We start from the raw sequence: 19998 nt of genomic DNA, 5'->3' as shown, positions 1-19998 counted from the left end.
GCTGCCTGCTTTGAATGAGAGTGATTTAAATGCATCAACCCTTCCCCAAGAGATGGTGCAAGCAGCAGAGAGAACCAGCATCCCCTCCTTGTGCTCCTGCCCTACAACAACGAACACCCAGGGAAGATGCTGAAAACAAACCCGCATCTCTTTTTCCCCTTTGTCTCTATAGAAAGGCCATGCAAACAATCTGCTCAGACTGGATGAGGGACAAGGCTGGCAGAGATGTCTCCTCTTTGGCAAGCCTGCCTTGCATTTGCTCCGTGTGCCTTCCCTATTTTACCCATGGATTTTAACAGGCTTCCCAGCAGCAATCATGTGTCCTGGCTCCACGGCACCTCAGGTACAGAATTGTAGCAACCAGTCTTTTAGAGACAAAAAAAAAGCACAGAAGGAGGAAAAAAAACACTTTCTTATCAATCCAGCCCCCATCAGGTGACAGGGATCCCATATTCTCTTGCAAAGACATCAGCCAGTCGCATCTTTATCTCTTAATATCCCCAGTAAGTAACCCAGCTTAGCTTAGTGGCACCCATTAACAGCTCTGCAATTCAAAGGTATTTGCACTATAAACTCAGCTATTCAGAGGCTTTACCTGGGTCCAACATACCCTCCAAGGTCAAATTTGGCCAAAACAAAAGGAAAAGCAGGGGGTGACCTAAAGCTTTTCCTGTACCCTGAGGTCCCTTAGGAAATCTGCCCCCAAGGCTCAGCTGAGGGTTCCTGGAGCAATCAAAGGGATCCTTTCAGGCTGTAAGCAGGGGGTGGGAGGGAAAGCAATGAATTGCTTTAATACAAAACATCACATTTAAAATAGAACCTCCAACACCAGCCACCGGAGGCTGGTAAATCCTTCCCTTACAGAGGTACTGTGGGGAAACCACACAAAACAAGCAGAGTTGGGCCTCAAGTCCATGAAATACAGAATTTGGCACTTAGATTTATAAATAACTTAAGACATTCAGGCTCAGAGGCGTGTACAGCTCAGTGTTCCCCCCTCTGACACAGAGAACCGCACGGATCCACATCCAATGCTATGGATCCCCAATGCAGGAATTTGCTCTATGCTTAACACAGAGACAAAACCTGTCCCTTAAGGGCTCTTTGGAAAGTCTCCTGTGTCCCTTTGGGAGCACATGGAAGATGTGTCTAACCAAGCAAAAAGCATTTGGGAGAATAGACCCATAGTATAGGATGCAACCTGTTCTTCCAATACATTCACAGCACATGGCAAAACAGCTCCCAGGGGATTCCTTGGCTGCACCTACACCATGAGGTCAGCCCAGCTATGCCTGACCATGGGTGACTGCACCTTAGCTCGGCTCTCACATTGGAGCTGCTCTGCGTTGGCTCAGGGATGGAGTAAAGCCAACCAGGAGAGATGGGAGCCCTTGAGCAAAGATGGGCTCAGCTGATGGGAGAGATTTGCTTTGCCACATCCCAGCTCAGCATCAATGCAACCTCATGCCCCTGGATCCACAGTAGACATCCAGCCAGAAGACTTCCCCTGAAGGGAAGCCTGGAATTCATCTCAGCCTGGCTTGTACCTATCAAGCAGGCTGCAAACAAAGGCACGCAAAGGAGGGGTAAGGTCAGAGGTACATCCATTTGGATTACTCCTTTCATTTAGTTCAGAGGACACGTGTCACCATCTGCCCTCCCTGTGGTCCCAAACCACAGCAGCCTTTGGAAACACACCATGTGAGCTGCTTCAGCCACAGGGTACTTCTCCACTACACAGACTGGGGCTCATTGGTCACACTGGCTGTATCCTCACTCGAGATGTTGAGCTGGAATGGCTCTGCAAGGCCATCAGCTATGCCCTGAGCACAAAATAAACTCTAGATTTCTTTCCTCTCATGGGTTCCATCCAGACCCACAACATATTTGGTCCCAGTATAGGTTTTCCTGTTAAACACCTAAAAAATATGTTCTTTGGCACTTGTGCGACGATGACACAAAGATGTGACACTCTCCTGCCCTCAGGCTGCCTGTTGGACTCATCTCTAGAGGTCCATATATGCAGAGTCTGTGTCCACCCTCTGGGCCTCTCCGAACAGGAGGAATGCACAGAGGCCAATGCTGTTAACAGCAGCCACCAGGTTGAAAACAGAGATCCAGGAGCCGGTGGTTTCAATCAGGTAACCAGCCAGGTACACACAAATGACACCTGGGATGGGAGAGAAGAGAAAGAAATGCAAAGGCTCCAGATCCAGGTCCCATTTTCCTGCAAGGACAGGCTGAGATTGAGGCAGGTACTTTACCTAGGAGGGCTCCACCTGTATTCCCAACACCTGTAAAGGAAAGCAGCTATATCACAGGAGGAAGCTGAGGCTGCACATATGGAATAGACATAGCACATTCCTGCTGAGGACCGCATTCCCCCCTGCACACACAGCCCTTCCCACAGGAATCCTTACCGAACAGCAAGCCAGCACACGAGGGGGCCAGATCCTGTACGTTCACTGAAATGCCACTAGTGAGAAACAGAGGAAAAATGGTTCTTTTAATGGAGCACGGCTCCTTTTTCATCATTCACCCAGAGTTCAGTTGTCAAACAAAAGGAAGGGACCAAGGCAATAAATGGCACTGGTGGGAGAAAGGAGGGAAAGAGGCTGAGAGTGAAGCAGCACCAGAGAGCACCAGGAGGAAAAGGATTCGACTTCAAGTGTTTAGAGGGGCAAAAATGCAATTCCCTTAATGCTCCATCTCCCTAATCCCTGCTGGTTCCAGCCCTTCCCCACACTAGAGGTTTGCTGCATCATCTCCAACCCACTGAACCCCACCACCCTCACAGGGACCACCACAGGATGCTCAGACAAGCACCAGCTCTTGCTCTGATGGTAACAAGGAGGCAGCTTCCTCCAGGACCCCGAAATGCCAAGTGTAGGGTAAGAGCTAAGGGCAACAGCTCCTGCTGCTGTCGCTGGTTACCTGTGGTTAAAGGTCTGGAGGCCAACAGAAGCAGAGGCAAACACTATTGCTTTGCAGAAGCTGGAGGTCTGACCCAGGCACAAAGCAAAAATGCTCGAGACACCGGAGCCAATGACCTGGAAGAAAGGGAAAATCAAACACCACAGCACAGTTTCTGTAGGGAATAAAGCAAGTCCTTCATGGACAGACTGTTCCCTTCTACAATGGCAAGAGCTTGTATGCACCAGGTGCTTCTCAAGCCTTTTTATCCCTGGTGTCCTGCCTTTCTGTGTCTGTCCGAAGGGATGGGGTGCCACGGAGCAGGGAGGATATGCTGTTCTCTCAACCAGTATGTCTGTTTCTGTCCATCCTTGTATTGCTATTTCCTCAGTATCTAAGGGGTCATTTGGAGTGACAGTGTATGGTTGGCTCCTGCCTGTGAAGGAAAACCTCTCTGGAGCACTCCCACATCTCTGTGCTCAGCATTACTTTTGGTCCACGCTCTGTTCCTCAGTCAGGGTTTTGTGCTGTATTTCATTTCCCATACATACTGATCAGTCTGCAGCCCTTCCCTCTTTCCACCTATAACCACCAACCCAGCTCCATAAGAAGTCTAATCTTGCCATGTAAGCATAGCCCAGCAGGTACTCAGGTGTCTCTCTGGTGGCTTCAGCTCTCTTACCTGCATGAACTTACGAATGGTGATGGTTTTGTAGCCTGCAAGAGAAAGGGAGCACTGGAGTTAAGCCCAGCTCACCAGGTCTCTTTGTTCTCCAGCCAGAAGACCACAGGGTCAGTGAATTTCATACAGCCAGATTTCATCTCCAGGTGGATATTGCAAGGGAGATCAAAGGGAGCCCCAAACACATGGATGGGATTTAAACCCTGATTTATTCTGCTTTCAAATCAGCACCTCCAGTCTATCCTACCAATGAGCCCACCTCCTCCCACACAGGTCCTCTTCCCACATCGCATAAAATAAGAGCTGAGAAAAAGCCATAAGAGCCCTTACCTTGGCTGATCAAATGATCAGACAGAAATCCACTGAACAAGCTTGTTGGAATCGCAACCAGCCAGGGGACTACATTAAACACCCAATCCTGAAAGGGAGCAAAAGTCAACAGAGGTTTGCTGTCAGAGCCGAGTTTCTTTGCAAACACTTTATGTGATAGTCTGTGATATCTGTAGGAAGGAAAACAAATGGAGTGATCAGGACTGCTTGCAGGATCTCTATCCCCTTTATACAGCAAGCTCCCTGCATGACCCCAAAGTATCTAAGGCATCAGGAGCATCATGGGGCTGTAGCATCTGTGGGTTTCTTGTCTTTCCTTTTGCCCTGGTGACCCTGCAGAGGCAGAAAGCTCTGGGAAAGAGGGATTAAAGTTTACTGCTCCTAAAGGTGATGAGGCAGAGCCACAGAGCCCTGCAAAGCAAGTATAGACTTTACTCTGCCCTGTGGGTCACCAGTAAAGCTGCCAGCAGAATTCCACCAGCAGCTTCAGCCTCATTAGCAGCATCCCTGTGAAGCTGAGGGAACAGAGCTGGATTTTCTAATGCCAGGATTAGGAAGCGTTATGGGCAGCAACATATTTTGGCCTATTTTCAATTAAGTGAGCTTGCTGCAGTTGTAATCACAGATGATTACTGGACATCAGGATTAGAGCAGATCAGAGGTGTTTTGGTGCCCAGATCCCACAAGGAGCTGAAGTCGGTGCTGGTTGGGCTGAGCATCATCTCTGCTGGTTGAACATCCCCAGTGTATCCCCCATTACTGTCACCCCATGGAGGCATCTCTCCCTTGCTTGCCTGGTTTTAGGATGCCAGCTCTTGGATGATCTTGGATTTGGATAATCCTGTTCAGGGTCCATCTGAGGCTTTCAGTGCCTCAGAATTTTGAGTCTCAGTCAGTTTTGGAAGTGTTACCCTATAGGGCTTGTGGTTGGGTGTCTGTTAACACAGACTGGGGCTGCTCAGCAAGTCAATCCCAACACTCTGAACTGTCCATCCCTACAGCCCATCACTGGGAGCCAGACCCCTCCATCACCTCCATCCTGATGGGCTGCCAGCAGTGGTGAAGGCAGCCCACCTGCAGAAAGGGACTTTGACCAGTAGGTGACACAGGTTCCCCACATTAAGGATTATCATCCATCCTTTAAAATCAAGCATCCTCAAGCCCCTCTACATTAAAACATATGAAGCGATTACCAGATGCAGGAACGCTCATAGAGCATCTTACATAAAGGCATCATGATATAATGCTGAACAGATGGTAAATTACTGCTGCACAAGCACATTACTTGAGGTGCACAGATCTTGTCACTACAATATGTTTGCTCGCTTTAATACATGATTTTAATATGAATATCAAGTCTGCCACAAAGCACTTTACACACATAATATGAAAAGGCATTCACAAGCAGCTCTGGGAAGTATAAAAACCTAACAGAGCCATTGTGTGAAGATTGTCTTGAGTTTCTGAGAACAAGATCTAAATACCAGCTCTCAGCCCAGATGAGCATTGCCTAGGCTTGTGATGAATGGGAGCATCACTGGTGCTGAGGAGAGGGAAGCTGTGATAGTAGCTTTGAAGTATGTGTTGTTAAAGGTAATTATGATTTTCTCAGGCCTGAGCTATACAGTTCCAGTACAGTTAAAAACCCTGTGAAAACCCAAATGTGAATGGTGGTCATTTGCAACTGCAAAACATCATGAGCTCTGTGTCATTTGGAGACCTCAGAAGAAAAGCAACCTAAAAGCCAAATATAACCCTCTCTTCCCTGTCATGAAGTTGCTCCAGCAACTCACTTCAGCATCCCTAAAGAAGCAACTAGAAACCAGCCTCTGCCTACCTGAAGGGAGGATGCACCTCCAAATATATGTGCAGGGGAATAACAGCTCCTAAGCACATAGAGAAACCTCCTTCCTCCTCCTGCTTCCCAGCCTGCTCTTCCCAAATCCCTCTGCCATCGTATCCCCCATAACAACCCATTCCAGCTGGTACCCAGCCCAACAGAGACCTGCAATGCCTCGAAGCCAACTTACTTTTGACTCGGGGAAAGTTTCCTTAAAGAACGTTGGCAGCCAGGAGAGGAGAGTGAAAAACGTGCTGGCCGTGGAGAGCTGAGCGATGATGACAGCCCTGGAAACACACAGCAGAGAGGAATCCATCAGGAGGGACAAGTCACATTGGAAACGAGCAACCAAGTCATTCAGTTCGTGGTCTATAAAGGGATCCCTCACAGTGCTACAATAGCTTCCTGCTATATCCATAGGTAATGACTCCTTTTGGCCAGCCATGCACAGCACTGCTGCTTCCTCCTCCTCCTCATCACCCAGTGCCCATCATCAGGCAGGGTTAACTGCAGCAGCAATTGTGTGAGTGCATTTCCAAGTGCTGAGAGCTGCCCTGCTCCGAGAGGTGTTTAGGGCTTCCTAGGGATTTGTTATGAGCAGATGCTCCATGGTTATTCAAGGCAGGAATGGGCTTGCTGCCCTGCAGCCCCACCACCCTCCTCCCTGTCTTAATACAGCACTTGGGAGCATGCTCGAACGAGCTTCAGTACCAAATGCATCACCCCGAAGGAAAAATAGCTATTAAAAAGATGTTTTGCCAGCAATGAGAACACCCCCGAGCATCACTTCTTAGGAGCCCATTACAAGCAACATTTCCAGCCAGACTGGTGGAGAATATCGCTCCAGAGGAGCACACGACATCCAGGAAACAGCCTGTGAAGGAAAAGGATTTGCCAGTACCATTGAAGCCTGACATTCCTCTGGATAGGACATAAACCCTTTTGTCAAGCTTACCTTTTTAGTTCTTTATTTATACAGAAGGGGTTAGGAAAGCTGGTTGTGTTTCCCAAATACACAAATAAGTGGACAAAACACACATATGCAGAAGAAATAAGAACAGAGGGGAGGAAAAGCCCTTGGAATGAGGCTGCTCCCCAGCCCTGCTGATGCTCAAGGCCACCGGAGCTGCCTACCATATCGGTGCCTTCCTGAACAGCTGCTTCCAAGGAACTTTGGTCTGCTTGGATATGGAGAGGCCTCTCATTAAACAGTCTATGGGGATGATGAGTTCTGCAGGGAAGAAAACGTACAAAGGGAAGCTTTGATCAGTAATTTTCTGTGCAGCTGGAGGGAGCCTTGGGAGGCCTCTCTATAGCTACCTTTAATCTCCTTCTCACCCTTGTTTTTGGGCTATAACGCTATTGAATGCTCATGAAAAGACCTTTTTATATGGACCAACATTTTCCCACTGTATCCACATATTTTTCCCATCCAGCCACCTTCACCCATTTGTTACATCTCCTGTTATAATGAAGGAAAAATCCCTTGGGCAGGGACCAGGATTGGATTTTGTGCAGCATCAGGTACATGCCAGATTCCTGATGAGCTGGGCTCCTACACATCACACTGGACTAATAATGCTGTAGCCAGGTGTAAGGCTTTCCCCATGTGTGGAATTACTCCCAGACAGTTAGCTCAGAAGAGACATTTCAGATTAACTGGTTTTTAAAAGCTCTATCTGTAAATGCTCTTTGTTCGGACTAAGCATCTTGCCCTGCTTTAGCTTAATCCACTTTGAAGATCATGCTCTGTTTGGTGTTTTCACTGGTACTTAAGAGTACCGAGGAGTCAGATCAGGCTCTTGGCAGCAATATAATCCAGTGTGGGACTTGGAATAGGAAATCAGCAATGCCAGAGCTCAAAACTGCCAGCACAAGGGATGTGTGTGACTGGATTTACCTTTCTCACTCAGGAGGTACTTGCAGGTGCAGTAAACCCAGAGCAAAGTGAGCAAACCAGAGAAGTAGAAAACGCTCTCCCATCCATACCAATCCAGAAGGAGAGATCCAGCACCTCCAATCACCAGCGTCCTGCAAGGAAAACCACCCATGGTTACAGGTCTGGCCAAGAGCATTAGGACTGGATGCATCAATGGGAGATGCTCCCCAGGGTGGATGCTACACGTCACTAAATGCACTTAAAACAGCTGCTGCACATCAGCCCCATTACACTGTGTCTTTGGAACCTGTGCTGCTCCCTGCATGGCATCTTGGGCCAGATCCTCACTCGGGCAGGAGAAACCATGAAAGGATCTCACCAATCACTGGAACACACACATCAGTAAAGAACATGGGGTTACTGGTGCGCAGGAAGCATCTCAGAACGTATAACACTGGAAAGCCAAGTGATTAAACACAGTAATATTTCTAGTTGGCTTTTAAGCAACCCTTCCCTTTAGAAAGACTATTCTCGTGGCCATTAACACGGGAAGTTGTATTACCCCATCTATCAAAGAGGACAGGTGAGCAGTTTCAGGCCAACCCTTGCTCTTCCTACCGAATCAGCCTGTTTCCCATAGTAATTCCAATGTATTCCAATGTTGCAACCACCCTTCAAAGTCTGGCTTGAAAAGAAAGCTAAAACCCTTGACATGCACGACAGCAACTGCCTGAGGCTTCCTCAGCTGCAGCTGGGGTCCTCAAGGGCCCAGGAGCCACATGCAGTTTGGGCTGTGAGTTTTGCCTCCAACTCTTTAATGGCATTTCATTACATAGGGTGTCTGGAGACTGCCACTCAAAGCCTTCTGAACTTACCCAAACTGTGAGCCGGTCCCCACTGTGCTGTAGGTGAAGGCTCGCTCACTCTCACGGACCTTCTGGGATAGCAGGCTGGCCAGAGATGGGAAATACACCCCTATAAGCAATGGGAGGAGGGCAAGGAGCAGTCAGGCTCCTGTGGCCTTGACAGCAAACCAACAGCAAATGTAAAGAACCCAGCAGGAGATAAACATCAAGACAAAGCACCAAAACCTCTGATGAATTCAAAACAGGGGCATAAAACAATGAATGTGAATCCATCACCATGGAAGTTTTGGTTGTGGCCTTCTCCATCATCCCTTGTTTCATCTTTACCCCGGCTGCTGTAAATCCATCAGTGCCAATGCACTTATCCCGTCAGTTCCCAAGTGCTGCAGCTTGGCAAGAGGGAAGGGAAATCATCCCAAATGATCCAAAAGTTTTAGCAAGGACTGATTTTAGCCAAGTGCTTTGAAGGGGTTTTAAGATGTGGGAAAGCAAACAGGAACAGGGATGGTTTCAGAAGCAGCAGCCCTTGCCTGGCACAGAGATTTCTACAGGGAAATGATTTTTCAGTGGCTTTCTCTAGAGAGGTCACTTTCTTTTCCAATGGAAGTCCTGGATGTGGAGGCAGCTTTGAGACAGAGAGGATGGCTCAAACATGCAGGAGAAGGGTCCATGCACTGCAAAGCACATGGCTTGCATCTCAATTCACTGCACAAGAGCCCCTGTGCAAGCAAGCCCATGGGCAGACAGACACAAACACACGCTCAGGACATGGGTCTCACCTTGCAGCAACCCCATGAGGAACCTGGAGGAGGCCATGAAAGCGAGATGTGCAGAAGTGATGCGGGTGAGCAGCGGGGTGAGCACGGTCAGGAAGCCCCAGGCCGATGCTGACAGGAGGAGGACTTTCTCACCTCCTATTCTGGAACACAGAAACCACGTTATCAAAACCAAGGGGAGGGCAAAAGGCCAAGTCCCCCCATCAAGACCCAAGGGCTTCTCCCTGTTCAGCCTGTTTTCAAGAGCCACCTTTCAGTCAAACCTGTTCTTCCATCACAAACGTCTTTAGCCCCTCAGGAGGAGCTCTGACCTCCTGCCCATTCCCACCTCAGCCTCCCCTGGAGCAGGCAGTCAGTTGGGATTGCTCCCACCAGGACACTGGCCACCAGTGCTGCCCACCCAGCTCCAGCACACGCCAACCCTAGAGACAGCAACACGTTGATGTGCTCAAGGCTCTAACAGAGGGAAGCTCAAGCTGCTGTCACCATCCTGCTTTTCTTATTCAGTGATGGTGTTTCCTCTTCCATCTGCTCCTTTGCACCAGATCTGCCTGTTCAGATGTGGGTTTTTGCTTGCAAACTATTGAGGAACACAACGGAATAGCATGGTGCGCTGCATGGATAATGTACCTCTTCCAGGCATGCGTTCCTCACAAAGGGCTTCATAGGAAAGCCTCCTAAGAATAGGGTGGCTGGGGTAAAGGAACCCGAGCAGGTGATTACTCAGATCTTTCCTTACAGTTAGCTGGGGAAGTTGGTTTTTAATTGATACAGTAAAATGGAGACATTTGTTTTCCCCAAACATGATGGAAACTGTGATGGGGTTTGCTTGTGCATGAGAACAGAGGGTGGAAAAACTGGAGGTGCTGAACTGACAATGAGGACAGGCTGTGCAGATCAAATCAAAGCTGTAGGGCTTGCAAAAGGAAACGTTTTCTCCTTGTGGTTAGTGATTGCAGCTACAAACCCTTCCTGTCCAGCGCTGCTGGGATCGACCTGTTTGTAAATGGACAATGAGCAGCAGCCATGAACTGTGTGAAGAGCACCAGCATTTATCACTTCTCTAAAGTAAGTCCTGCTTCACACCCACTATTTCTTTCATATAACCCTGTGGGTTTGCTTTTTTCATTCCAGTTACGGAAGCAGTGCTAAAAACAACCTCCATCAGAAGAATTACACTGGTATAGAAGTGCTCTTCACTGTTTCCAGGTGACAAAAGCCCTCTGTTGGTCTGAAGTGCCCATTAATGTGACTGTAGATCTCTCCTGGCAGTTGCTCTGTAGGAGCTCTTGAGGCCATAGTGATTGTGTGGATACCCCCTGTGTTTGCTGGGGATTTTGGCTATGCAAAGTCCATCAGTGCATACTGCCCTGTAAGCAGTGCAGCAATTTCAAGGCAAAGGAATCTAATGAGACAAAACTACACATCCCCTCTGAATCAGAGCTATAGACCCTGAGGGAGGCTGCTGGAGAGACCCCAACGGCCGTCAGAGCAACCTGCAGTGCCCCATAAAGCATCTCCCTATGGACACGCTTCACCCCATCACTGTCCCGGGGTGAAACTTGGCACTGCCAAGAGTAGAAATGGGGTTGGGCAAAACCAATCTAAGTGTCATTAAATAAAGGCCGAGCACAGGCAAAGATGAGCATGGTTTCCAGTACTGGTCACTGATGTGTCCCCCGATAATCTGTGTCAAGCAGTAGCCCCAGAAGAAGCTGCTGAGCACTATCCCAGACTGCTTCTTGTCCCAGTCGAAGTAGGTGCTGAGGGCGACGGCGCAGATGGGCACAGTGACACGGGTGCAGTACAGCAGGCACGTCCCCAGCAGCAGCATCACCGTCCAGACACGGGCCTCGGGTCTGCAAGGAGGAAGAGGAAGATGGGGAATGGTCTGTGGGGTAGATCCATGCACAGCAAGGACTCTAGGGTCAGTCTTTGCTTGCAAGCTGAGTCCGTCTTCATAAAGATCAATACAATCCCCTGTGGCACAGTGGTTCTGACACATCTGATAACTTTATGAATGATGCTAACTTCCAACCCAAACACTATTTGACCCCAGCAGTAACATAACACCTGTCCATAGGCTGCAAGGCGGAATGGGCTGCTCCTGCATTGCTGTGGATGGAGGCAAAGGAGGGGGAACCTGTTTGCTTTTTTCCTCAAACAAAAGCTTTAGAAACTGTTCTTCAAAAGATAAGGATAACAAAGGAAAGGTCAGTGCTTGAGGTTGGAGGTATTTGCATAAGACACACCGTCTTGGTAGCAAACATTTGCTATTTGTCATTCCTACCCATTCCCCAGGGAGGGTGGCTGTGTGTTACTCCTCCTAAATAGGAGGGAGATGGAGGTTTTCTTTAGTGAGAGACAAAATACCATGGGGTTAAATAGCCCAAAGAGAGAGGAGTGAGATAATCCAGGCTGGCCTGATAAGAAGCCTAAGATAATATGAGCAATAATACGTTAACAGAATACCTTTTTTGATACATAAATACCCAGCCTCAAGAAAAGTGCATCCCTCCTGCAGAAGATACAAGCTGGAAATAAGAGGGAAACCAGTTTTCTCCTGCTCCAAGCCAGCAATGTTATTCTGGAGCAGAGACCCACATCTTCCTGTAAACTTCAAGCTGCAATATCTGATCTCTTCTGCCTCACCTCAGTCCCACAAACATCAGCCTGGATTGCCCTTTGCCTATGAATTACGGAGTTAAAAGCTTAGTATGAACCCCACTATTTGTATTTGGTTATTTCTATGGCCAGAGGCCAGAGAACAAAGCACTGAGCAAACAGACTCGCTCTGCTCCAGAGATGACTGTGGAATTAACCATACCGGGGCATTAACCTCTGTGCTTTCCACCCTACTAAACATACCCACCTCCCACATAGGAAACAACCTGGGTCACTTTGTGTATCACAGTGAGCATTTATTCCCCTGTCCTGGAATGATGATAACTGCAGGTTAATCCCACACAGCACAAACCCATTTATAACCGTGTCAAATGGCCCATCATGAGGGGAGGCAAAGGAACAATGAGAAGTAGCACACCCCAGGCACTTGGACCTGCTGGAGGTGAATTTATTGCTGTTTCCTGACAGGGCAGATAAGCAGCTCAGTGCCAGCCTCTGGCAGGAGGCACTGGAAGGGTTTCAGTTTGTGCTTTGGAGGTTGGAACCGTTGTTACTGTGGACGTGTACGGAATAACACAGGAACTAGAAAACCTCATGCATCTTTGCTGGAGGAATGAGTAACCAAGGGTTGGACTGACTCAGCCATTGAACTGATAAACGTGCTCAGAGTCCCTCCTGGTCTCACAGCAAGAGGAAGGGATGCAGCAATCATACCTGAAATGGGTATGATTTGGTTTTTAACCAGCTCTGGGATCAGCAGATCCACCAACTTCACCTTCCCATGGGAAAGCACAATGAAACCAAAGGATCCTGGATGCCACGTGGCCGAGTCAGACCAACCCCAGCAGGACACTATGGGCAGGGTTTGGGTATAAATCCCCTATCAGAGGGCAGATGGGGAGCAACACGCAATGGAAAATGCTATGGAGGGGTGTCTGAGACAATCCAAGATGGGATGCTCGCAGGTATAAGCAACCAACCTTCTGCACCCACCGAAATGAGCTGTTACCAGACCAGGTCTGTAATCTCTCCTGTTATCTCCAGTGGTTATTTTGAGCTGTTGAACCTGCAGCTATTGAGGTGACAAAGTAAAACACAGCAGCCTGCCATGTGCGTAGGTATTTCCTATTATTTAGCTGCCAAGATAGTTTTCTACATCGTGCTTCTCTCCCCTGGAGCAAAGGGAGAGCTTTATGAGTTTTCTCACTGGATGAGCTCTCCCTCTTCTTCCAGCACTATTCTGATGAGCACAACAGCATTTAATGGGATATTAGAACATTTCTTCCTCGGCCCTAAACCCTGTCTGGCTCTGCAAGGTGTGAGATGGGGAGAAAAAGGCTTGTGCAGCTCAACCAGCCTTTAATCTGCTTCTCTTTGTAATATTGCCATGGTCTGTTCCATGTTTGCAAGTAGGAAACACAGCAAGGACCATGCCCAAGGAAGGTGCAGGCACAGTTTGGTGCTAAGGGATTGAACCCCCAATGGCAATGAGCAGGCTGCAGGGCAGCTCTGGCTTCAGGGCAGAGAGGCAGGAGGGGATGCTAGGAGATCCCAAGCTTTTTTGTCACTCCCATGAGGAGTCAGAGCCTCCCAAGCCCCCAGCCCCTGTGTTGCGGATGCTCGGGGGATGGGGAGAGACAAACACCATTCAAAGCATGGCTCAGATGCAGCAGTGGGAAGGGATTCCCAAGCAGGGATGCTGTCCTGACAATCCTCATCCCCAGCTGATGTTTGGATAGCATTCCAGTGAATTCTTCTCTTGACTTTAATGCTTTTTCAGGAGGACTAAATAAGCCCCTGGGTATATGACACAGCCCCAATGCTTTGATTACTCCACTCTATACATTCATATTCTCTTCCTATATGTTTAAATCCATCGATAGAGACTTATGCTCAAAACAAGTGGGGATGATGAAGATGGCTTCAGATTACCACTTGCTCCGCAGGTAGCATATCCAGGTAGGAAAATCCACTCAAACAGTATGAGTGACAAACCCAATCACTGGCTGCCCACACCCACCTGAGAACATAGCAAGAATTATTCCTCTGCAAGGACAATGATGTGCTTGCATCAGAGGAAAGAGCTCTGTAAATGCATTTGCTCCTAATTATAGTTATCACAGAGGCTGCCGATGAGTCAATGCTCTGCTCAGTGCAAAACAACAACAGCAAAGGTTACAGGAGAAACCTCCACTAGCACAGAGGGGGGAAATAGAGCTCTCCTTCAAAAAATAAGGAATAATGACAACTCAAACACTAGTTTTTGGGGGTAAAATCAGCCATCCAAGAAGCGGAGCTTGATCAGCATTCATGAATTTAATCGAATGGATTAACTGAGGAGGGAGGTTCGATATAATCTGTGCTGGAGACAACCAGAGTCAGAATAAAACCTATCTAAACTTAAGGAAGCCGCAGCCATCGGTGTCATTGGTGCCACCATGCCCATCCCACCAGCCAAGTGGACAGACTGAGCATCCCCCCACAACAGTCCTGGCTAAGTCCCAGCTATATGGGGCAGAATCCCCCATGAGAAGGGGCAGCCACCCCCAAACCATTGGCAGGTGAACCACCAGAGCTTGTCTGGAGGCACCTAACTGACTGAATTGGTTGCCCATGGTGGCAGTGGCTCCTTGGTGCCCAGACTGTGCTCTCCTGACCTGTCCTGCCTCTCTGCTTACAGGCACTGCAGGTGCATCCCCTCTGCATGGCACCAAACCCCTCTTTACCGAGCGAAGCAGCCATGCAGCTAGAAAACACTTCCTATTTCATAACCTCCAACCACCACCCAGACACTATAATTAGTTCAAGCCCTAATGACTCTTCCTGGGTGGCTTTTGTATGGCAGCAGCCCTACATCTGAACAGCTCTGCCTCATGTCCCTTGGTCCTCCTCTAAACACAGCCCTGGGTGCTTGGGGTGGGTCACAGCTTTGCTTTAGAACACACAGCGATGCCCTTGGGACCCAGCTCCCATCAACCAGACAAGTCCCCTGCCCAGGGCACAGTGGTTAGGATTGATTTCCAAGGATGCCCAAGAGCCCTAAAGGAGCAAGCCCAAGCTGAGCTGTCCTGCGGTGCAATGGGAGCCAGCAGCACAGGGTATCTTTATTTGCAATGTGTTTTCCTGCTGGAGGAATTTCCCCAGTAGATGCCACAGAGCAAATATTTATTTAACTCCATTTCTCCTCCTTTCCCCCTGCTCTGTCTGTCTGCAGACACTGCAGGGCACTGTTAAAATGGACGTGCTGGAGTTGAGGCTATCAATCAGATCACAGTTTAGTACCCCCTTCAAGGCACACGGGTTTGGGCCGTTGGGTATTTTCAGGTGGTAAAAGAGCTGTGTTAGCAATCCTACAAACAGCCTGCCCCAGCAACAGCCCTTAGCCAGAAGCTGTCTCTGAGGTTTGTGGGTGTTTTCCATAACTGGAAGTGGGAGAAGATCTGGGAGCTGTAGCTCCTGATCCGCGCTGGAGCAGTGCCATGGCCAATGTGGGCACATGCATTGGCAGTGGGGCACACTGCCTACCCCTAGAGCATCTTCACCTCAGTTCCCTTCACTATAAACAGACTGAAATAGCTCTGTGGGAGATGTACAGAGGATGCATCATCAGGAGCCACCTCCAGTGCCCCCAACCCACTTGCTCACCCCCAGCACCAGCAGTGGACACTCACCCATCCCTGCCAGAACCCCAGAGCAGGATGGGGATGAGCCCACATGCTGGTACCCAGCTCCCAGCCACACTGAAGGGCCAACAGCTCCACACCAAGGGCACCCAACAGCCCAAGCATGGGACCACCTCGCAAGGGAGCATCCCCAGCATATGCCTGTGGTCCCCCTATGCTCCGTCCCCATATGGTTGCTTGCCTCCACCTGGGATGCTTCCCTCCTTGTCACCCATTCCCAACCCCATTGGAGCATCCCCCTTCTAAAATCTCTTTCCCACTTTACGTGCCTACGGCTTTAATTTACAGTAATCCCCACCACGACTACAGCCTGACTGATGTGGCATGAACACAGCAGCCATGCCCACACTCCTATGCAGGGAGCTATTACCCAGGGAGTTATTTCTAAGGCACTTTGACCATCCTCTCACTGCTCCCTCTTTGTTTTCCTCAACAAAAATCCCCCTTCCCTTGGAAATCCATCACACTTATCAAGAGAGAGGTGAATCCCCCTCCTCGAGCTGGTTTTATCACGCTGCAGACTGGCTCCAAGCTGATGATTTGTCGCTGTCAAAAGGAGCTTTGGGGTTTAGAGGAGGGGTTTTTCTCTCCCCATCCACCCGCTGACAGCCAACAAGAGCAGCACAGAGGACACTGGGCTTTTTTTAACTGGGAAAGTTGCTGGTTTCCTGCCTGCCTCCTGTGCACAAGCTCCTGTGCAGAGCCGCAGATGGCAATGAAGTGGTGTTGAGTGAGCACGGCTCTGGGTTTATTCCCTCTCTTAGTCTCTTGCTTTCGGCAAAAGCAGGGATGAAATCAGATTTCAGCTGGAAAGGGTTGTTAAGTCCAGGTGGAGGTGGTGGGAAAACATAATGACCCAGCACATGCATGCTTTGCACGCTGATCTAAGGGCATTCATGGAGCAGCCAGCAATGAAAAGTGTCTCGTTTAGGTTTTTCCAAGGGAATAAAGTCCTCAGCACGGTCATGATTAAAACCAGGGTGAGGAACTGGTACAATAAAATAACCCCATCACCACCAATGCAACTAAAGCTGCAGCATCGTGTTGGCACAACTCAGAAACACAACGGGACCGCTGGCTCCAGGCAAAGAGCATGGTCAGGAGACTGGAGAGCAGCTTGAGGCCAGTGCTATGACTCCTTTTATCTCTGGAGCTTAAAGAAACTGAGAGAATAAACCCTTGTCTTCGGGTGTAGCCAGAGGCTGGGAGAGGCAGAGTGGTTTCGGGAGTCATTTGCTTCCCAGGACACACTGACTTTTCCATGTTGTGTTTATGTCCCGGAGGCACCATCCCAAATGCCAGCCCCATATCTGCTGCTGGATCCACTGAGTTGTCTTCTTACTGCTTCGGTCCTCCCACCCAGTTAAACCAGAGATGCTTAAACACATCTACATGCCCTGGTCCTGCTTTGGCACATTAAGATCTCCATTTAAAAGCACTATCTAAATGTCCAGATGAACTACATGAAGTGTTGCTCTTGGAAGAGGAGACGTGTGATATCGGAGCCATTGGAAACCTGCACAAACCTTTGGGAAAGGCAGCTGGAAAAGCAGGATAAAACACAGGGCAAGAACATGGGCGAGGAAGGAAAAGGCATCTGAGAAAGGGGAGGACAAAAGAAGAAGCAGGATGAACAAAGATGGAAAAACAAACCTGCCAAGATAACTGCTGATCCCTCCTTGCACTGACAGATCTTGGAAGGCTGCCTGGTATGTCTTTTGTTGGAGCATGAAAGCAGAACCCATGTCACTTCCCCCACTTGATAAGACCTTGCCTTCATGGCAATAACTCACACTGGGGAATGGGGAGAGCTCTTTATTTGCATGTGCAGTTTGAAAACTGGCCACCAGATTGACTTTAAACCACTCAATGAGGTATTTTATCCAACTCGACCAACCTGTGCCATGATCTGGCTGCTCGCTTCTCCTTTCTGCTCTCCCTTTGCCCTTCCCACCCTCTGCCTGCTCATAAAGCCTCCTCAATCATGGGCTGTGACCACATGTGTGTGTCTACACCAAACAACAGTCAAAGGAGCTCAGCCTCAGTAAATGACAGCAATAGAGATAAGGATCTGATGGGAGTTATGGTTATCCTGCTGCTCCTTTGCATTAACCAGGTTCTTTCTGTTACCAACAGCACTTAAGATGGTCAGGATCACTACAAAATACATCCGGCTTGAGGCACAGACTGTCTTCAACTACATCCACTTTCATTCAGGATAGTGTTATCAGTGGTTTTCTAAGAGATTTGGGAAATGGGAGGGTTCGTTCTGGCCAAATGTGTTGATTTTGTACTAGAGGAAGAACATCTAAATGGCAATTTGCTTCATGGAAACTTGGTGTGAGGTTCTTCCTCTCCCACCATTCCTGTTTCATAGAGGGAAAAGTTAGAAAGGGAGGGAGAGAGAGAAAGGAATATTCCCAAGTGCTTTCAGGGAAAGGAGTCTTCCAATTTTAAGCAACCCCAGTGCCAAAAGTCTGCTTTTGAGACCTTTTAGGTGAGATAAGCATGGGTTTGATTGGACTTTCAGGTCTCTGACTGCTGGAAAAGTCTCTCTTGGGATGGAAGTTTAAAGCAGCCCTCATCCTGCTGCCCCTGCAGGAAGTGATTGATGATAAACCTCAACAGTGGCTGCCTGTTGCTGGAAAGGGCAATTCCTCCCCTTGGTGCTCCGCCTTCCACTGGACCAGGTTGCTCAAAGTCCCATCCAACCTGGTCCTTTTGCTTATCCCCTGTTAAAAGTGCTCAATTTGGGCTCAATAATGTTTTTGAGTGTTTGAATTACTTAACTTGAAGAACGGTTCGTGCTGCTGCCCAGCAACTATTCCAGACTTTATCTTAATTAATTATCATCACCAGCACAAGCATCTCTTCTGGAGCACCTCGATAAGAGCCTCTCAGTGGTCTCAGCAGTATGACTGCAAGCCAGAAATAAACTCAAAAGCCTTTTTCCCCCTCGTGTTTCATACTAATCCCAGATCTTCCCCTTCTCCTCTACCGTTGGAGCCAGCAAAGCGAAGCAGCGGGGACTGCCCGGTGCGATGGGGCCGCGTAGCCCGGTCCCATCCTCCTGCACCCTCGGGGGGCAGCACCGGGGAGATGCGGATCTCGGACCGGCCGCATCCCTGCCGATGTCCCGACGCGGAGCACGGGGCGCTCCCGTCACCGCCTCTCCGGGGAACGGCTCAGGCTGCCCGACCCCCTCCATCCCGAAGCTGCATCTTTGCCTGGATGTGCACCAGGCGGTGGCGAGGGACCGAGGGATGCTGGAGGGGGTGTCCCGGGAGACCGCTGCGAGCAGGGAAGCAGGGTCCAGCCTTACCTGGACCAGTGCGGGTCCCCGCAGCCATCCCTCCTCACGCCGCCGTGCTCGGCGCTGCAGACCGGCACCTTCCTGCCGCCGGCACCCGCGGCCATGCGGGCAGCGCCTTCCGCCTCCGCCGGCTCCGCTCGGTTCACATCGCGGCGGACGGCGGCTCCCTCCCCCCGCCGGGCCGCGGCCACGTGTCAGCGCCTCCCGCCGCCCCGTTCCGGGAAGTCCCGCAGCGGGCGGGTCCCGGTCCCGATCCCTGTCCCCAGTGCCGGTCCCGATCCCGGTCCCTGTCCCCGGTGCGGGTCCCGATCCCGATCCCTGTCCCCGGTGCCGGTCCCGATCCTGGTCCTGATCCCTGTCCCCGGTGCCGGTCCCGAACCCGATCCCAGTCCCTGTCCCTGGTGCCGGTGCCGACCCCGCGGCCCTCGGCGGGGTCGTTGTCCCCATCCAAACCGGGGGGGGGTTTAGCCCTTTCCCCTTTTATTTCCCCTTCGGCAAAACCAAACGGGGTTAGGAGAGGGGCTGAACCATGTCTCTCTTCACCTGATACCAGGGAGTGCAACACTTGGGGAGCCCCCTGCGCCTCCTGCTTTTAGGGGTTTGCCAGCAGAAGTTTCTGCTTTTTCAGGATTAGAATTGAACATTATATTCCTATCTAAAGAATTCAATGAAAAGAATAACCAGGAATCGGTGTTGTTACAGGTTGATTTAACTGTCGCATAGGGCTGAGGTCATGCTGTAACTGAAAGAAAGGATCAGAGTCCATTATAGAAACAGAATCACAGACCGGTGTGGGTTGGAAGGGACCTTAAACCATCTAATTCCATCCAATCCACATCTTCCACTAGACCAGGTTGCTAGAAACTCAAAATAGATCATTAAAACGGTGGCTATTTCAGTCAAAATAAGAGGACTCATGACTCATTCCAGGAATACAAGGGAGCCAGCAGAAGAGCATTACAAAACATCACCCAGGTGATTCTGTGGCTGGCAGCAGCATGGATGCAGGCACGACAAAACCTGAGGTCAGCAAGGGATGGAGGAGCTCCTGCCCAGGCTCACCAAGGTCATACACAACCCTGGGGAAGATG

General features: G+C 49.6%; 1 protein-coding gene across 1 annotated transcript; it reads right to left on the bottom strand.

Annotated features, from left to right (window-relative positions):
* Positions 1-373: 373 nt before the first annotated feature.
* SLC17A9 (solute carrier family 17 member 9) lies at positions 374-19023 on the bottom strand. Its single transcript, XM_005146849.3, has 13 exons — positions 18917-19023; positions 10948-11145; positions 9290-9429; positions 8520-8619; positions 7666-7796; positions 6900-6996; positions 5956-6052; positions 3926-4013; positions 3596-3630; positions 2935-3050; positions 2421-2476; positions 2265-2294; positions 374-2170 (listed from the first exon to the last, which is right to left on the bottom strand). The coding sequence occupies exons 1-13, from the start codon at positions 19009-19011 to the stop codon at positions 2007-2009; spliced, it is 1347 nt and encodes a 448-aa protein (XP_005146906.2). The 5' UTR covers positions 19012-19023; the 3' UTR covers positions 374-2006.
* Positions 19024-19998: the final 975 nt, after the last annotated feature.

This window comes from Melopsittacus undulatus, chromosome 10, assembly GCF_012275295.1.
Source record: "Melopsittacus undulatus isolate bMelUnd1 chromosome 10, bMelUnd1.mat.Z, whole genome shotgun sequence".
In the NCBI taxonomy this organism is placed as follows: domain Eukaryota; kingdom Metazoa; phylum Chordata; class Aves; order Psittaciformes; family Psittaculidae; genus Melopsittacus; species Melopsittacus undulatus.
Note: the sequence above shows the minus strand (reverse complement) of the source record. Positions and strands in the feature narration are given on the sequence as shown.

Bases quoted from the DNA above. Each gene is read 5' to 3' on its own strand.
- SLC17A9 (XM_005146849.3), bottom strand. From the start codon at position 19,011: ATGGCCGCGGGTGCCGGCGGCAGGAAGGTGCCGGTCTGCAGCGCCGAG. The intron at 11,146-18,916 runs GTAAGGCTGGAC...TCCTCCTTGCAG, and splicing joins GGGGACCCGCACTGGTCCAG to ACCCGAGGCCCGTGTCTGGA. The intron at 8,620-9,289 runs GTGAGACCCATG...CATTGCTTATAG, and splicing joins CCTCATGGGGTTGCTGCAAG to GGGTGTATTTCCCATCTCTG.